The following is a 3,854-nucleotide window of genomic DNA, read 5'->3' on the forward strand; positions in this document are numbered from 1 at the left end:
CGCGCCTCCGCCCGCGCGCGCGCCCCTCTCCCGCTTAAATAGTGGCCGGGAGGCCAGTGTCGGTCTCACTCGCCGCCGTCGGTCTCGCTCGTTACTGCTGCTCTGCTCTCCGTATCCTCTCGTCTCTCCGTTGCTCTCATCCTCTGTTGGTAAGCGGCCTGCGTTCCCGGTGGGGTTGGGCGTTTTCCCGGGAGACCCAGGGCGGCGGGTGGCCGGGGTCCCGCTGGGGGCAGGGCGGGGCAGAACCGGGGATGCCGGCCGGTGGCGACGGTTCCGCCGGCCCCGGGGAGGGAGGTGCGTCCCGCTGCGGTGGTGCCAGGTGGCCCGGGGCGTGGGGACCGCTCTAATCCGGCGCATCTCGGAACAGGCCGCCATGGAAGAAGAAATCGCCGCGCTGGTCATCGACAATGGCTCCGGCATGTGCAAAGCTGGCTTTGCCGGCGACGATGCCCCCAGGGCCGTGTTCCCCTCCATCGTCGGGCGCCCTCGCCACCAGGTGAGTGGAGTGGGGAGGATCCCTCTGTCCTCCGAGGTGTGCGATCGGCCGGGTGAGTCTGATGGCCTTTTTTCTCGCAGGGCGTGATGGTGGGCATGGGCCAGAAGGACTCGTATGTGGGTGACGAGGCCCAGAGCAAGCGAGGCATCCTGACTCTGAAGTATCCCATCGAGCACGGCATCGTCACCAACTGGGACGACATGGAGAAGATCTGGCACCACACCTTCTACAACGAGCTGCGCGTGGCCCCCGAGGAGCACCCGGTGCTGCTGACCGAGGCCCCCCTGAACCCCAAGGCTAACAGAGAGAAGATGACGCAGGTACGGTTCCGCCTGGGCCCCGAATGGTCCTGTGAATGACAAGTCAGTTTCTGTAGTGCCTCATTTCCTGACATTTAAGTGTTTCTTTGGTTTCCAGGGTTCTGTTCTTCTGGCATTTCCTCCCTGAGGCCTCCAGGTTTCTGTTTGAGTTTCTGCTTGTGTTCTGCTCTTTTTTTTTTTCCCTTCACACATTACAGTCACACATCCCATTTGTGGCATGCAGCATGTAGTGTGTGTGGGTGTGGGTGACTCTGGGTCCCTGCCACTGAGTGTGATTCTTTATCCCTTCCCAGATCATGTTTGAGACCTTCAACACTCCAGCCATGTATGTGGCCATCCAGGCCGTGCTGTCCCTGTACGCCTCTGGGCGCACCACTGGCATTGTCATGGACTCTGGTGATGGGGTCACACACACAGTGCCCATCTACGAGGGCTACGCCCTTCCCCACGCCATCTTGCGTCTGGACCTGGCTGGCCGGGACCTGACAGACTACCTCATGAAGATCCTGACGGAGCGAGGCTACAGCTTCACCACCACAGCTGAGCGGGAGATTGTACGTGACATCAAGGAGAAGCTGTGCTATGTTGCCCTGGACTTCGAGCAGGAAATGGCCACTGCTGCATCCTCCTCCTCCTTGGAGAAGAGCTACGAGCTACCGGACGGACAGGTGATTACCATCGGAAATGAGCGATTCCGGTGTCCAGAGGCGCTCTTCCAGCCCTCTTTCCTGGGTAAGTGTCCAGAATGGTGCAGGAGCTGAGGGCTCCAGTTTGTCACCTTGGGAGGGATGGGCCACACAGAACTTGTGACTTAAGTCACGTGTCTGTCCCCTAGGTATGGAGTCCAGTGGCATCCATGAGACCACCTTCAACTCCATCATGAAGTGTGATGTTGACATCCGCAAGGACCTGTATGCCAACACGGTGCTGTCTGGTGGTACCACCATGTACCCAGGCATTGCTGACAGGATGCAGAAGGAGATCACCGCCCTAGCACCCAGCACAATGAAGATCAAGGTGAGCAGCCACCCGGCCTGATCAAGCCTGGTCTGTGGGGGAGGTGGGGTCCACAGTGATGGGAGTTCTCACTGCTTACTGTTTCCCTGCAGATCATCGCTCCCCCTGAGCGCAAGTACTCAGTCTGGATTGGTGGCTCCATCCTGGCCTCACTGTCCACCTTCCAGCAGATGTGGATCAGCAAGCAGGAGTACGATGAGTCAGGCCCCTCCATCGTCCACCGCAAATGCTTCTAGATGGACTGAGCAGGTGCCAGGCATCTGCTGCATGAGCTGATTCTGAAGTATCAATTTGCCCCGGCAAATGTACACCTCATGCTAGCCTCATGAAACTGGAATAAGCCTTTGAAAAGAAATTTGTCCTTGAAGCTTGTATCTGATATCAGCACTGGATCTTAGGCCTTGTTGCTGATTTCTGGCCCTGTATTCAAGTTAACTGTTCCCTTGGTATATGTTTAATACCCTGTGCATACCTTGATTTAAGTCCTTAGGCCATGTTCCGTTCAGTCACCTGGTGGCTGAGGCCAGCACGCCATGAAAGAGAAATCCCCAGTCTAGTGGATCTGAGCACAGTGCAGTGACCTGTGCAGGGTATTGTAAACGACAGGCTGATTGTTCAGGATTTCTCAAGACTGGCAAGGGTTCGTAAACCAGTTAGCACTTGCCGGTCTAACAGGGTGGGGAAGTTTGAGCCTTAGGACCCAGTTTCCGTTCTGGTGTTTCCCCTCCTGACCCGGGGTTGTCCGTTGCCTTGAGTTGGGGATGTTCGCATTTACACCTGTAAATTTATTCGTCCTTTTAATTTATGTAAGGTTTTTTGTACTCGATTCTTTTAAGAAATGACAAATTTTGGTTTTCTACTGTTCAGTGAGAACATTAGGCCCCAGCAACACATTGTCGTGTAAAGAAAAAATAAAGTGCTGCAGTATACTGAGATTGCCTGTTCTGTTTCAGGGAGGGGAATTTGGGAGAGGCCAAGGGAGGGCTGTGGTCCAAGTGTGCATTGGAAGGCTTTACTCAGGAAGATAGTACTGACTTCCTGACCTATTGTAACTAATCACAGTCTCTGGGTCAGGAAGAACCTGAGCCTGACTCCCAAATTAAAGTGGAAGGCCTTCCCCCTGAACTTTGGTGTGGTTCTTACCACCCCCTCTGATGGAGAGGCTAAGAACCTCAGTGTGCCGTCCATTTTCTGGGATTTTCCTACTAAGCGTGTGCCATGTGGAGGGACACATTCCACTTGGAGCAGACTCTTCACCCCCTGAGTCCACCACTGGTGCAAGCCACATAAATACTCAATTGTGTGTGGATAGGATCAGGGTGCCTGAGGGATTGTGCCCGATGTGAACAGGCAAACTCCAACGAAGGCCCTCAGCTTGCCCACCAGGATGGCGAGGAAGTGGTGTGGTCAGGACCTGCCCTTGTCAATTGTTGGGAACCAAACTGCAGCTGTGGAAAAAAACTTGGCAGGTCATCAATTACCATACATCTAGGAATTCCACTCCCAAGTATATACCTCAAGTAGAAATTGTTCAAATAAGGACGTGAGCAGGAATGTTCACAGCAGCATTACCCCAACAGCTAAAAGGAAGAACGTTTTTTTTTTTTTAAAGATTCCACTGTATAATAGAATACTGTCAGTCATAAAAGGAGTAAAGGACTAGCATGGCTACACCACAGATGACCCTTGGAAAACACCCAGGCTAATCCAGAGATGATGCTGTTGGTTATGGCTGTGGGACTTGAATGCTGGATAGACCCTGGGTTAAATTCCCAGCACCTGGCATGGTGGCACACACCTGTAATCTGAGCACTTGGAAGTGGAGGCTGGAGGGTAAATTCAAAGTTATCCTCTGATACGTAGTTCAAGGCCAACCTGAGAACTCTGGTCAAAACAGAATAAAACAAAACTGACTCATGCCTGTAATCCCTGTGCTTGGGCACTTTAGAGATGAAGACAGGAAGATTGCCACAAATTGGAAGCCAGACTGGGCTACAGTGTGAGAGTAAATAAGCAGATGC

At 53.5% G+C, this 3,854-nt stretch overlaps 1 protein-coding gene across 1 annotated transcript; it reads left to right on the forward strand.

The window, feature by feature from the left end:
• The first annotated feature begins 42 nt into the window (after positions 1-42).
• On the forward strand, positions 43-2,768 carry Actg1 (actin gamma 1). Its single transcript, XM_008828607.3, has 6 exons — positions 43-149; positions 368-496; positions 577-816; positions 1,110-1,548; positions 1,652-1,833; positions 1,926-2,768. Exons 2-6 carry the CDS (start codon positions 374-376, stop codon positions 2,067-2,069), a joined length of 1,128 nt encoding a protein of 375 aa, XP_008826829.1. The 5' UTR covers positions 43-149; positions 368-373; the 3' UTR covers positions 2,070-2,768.
• Positions 2,769-3,854: the final 1,086 nt, after the last annotated feature.

This window comes from Nannospalax galili, unplaced genomic scaffold (assembly GCF_000622305.1).
Source record: "Nannospalax galili isolate Female #2095 unplaced genomic scaffold, S.galili_v1.0 scaffold1250, whole genome shotgun sequence".
In the NCBI taxonomy this organism is placed as follows: Eukaryota; Metazoa; Chordata; class Mammalia; order Rodentia; family Spalacidae; genus Nannospalax; species Nannospalax galili.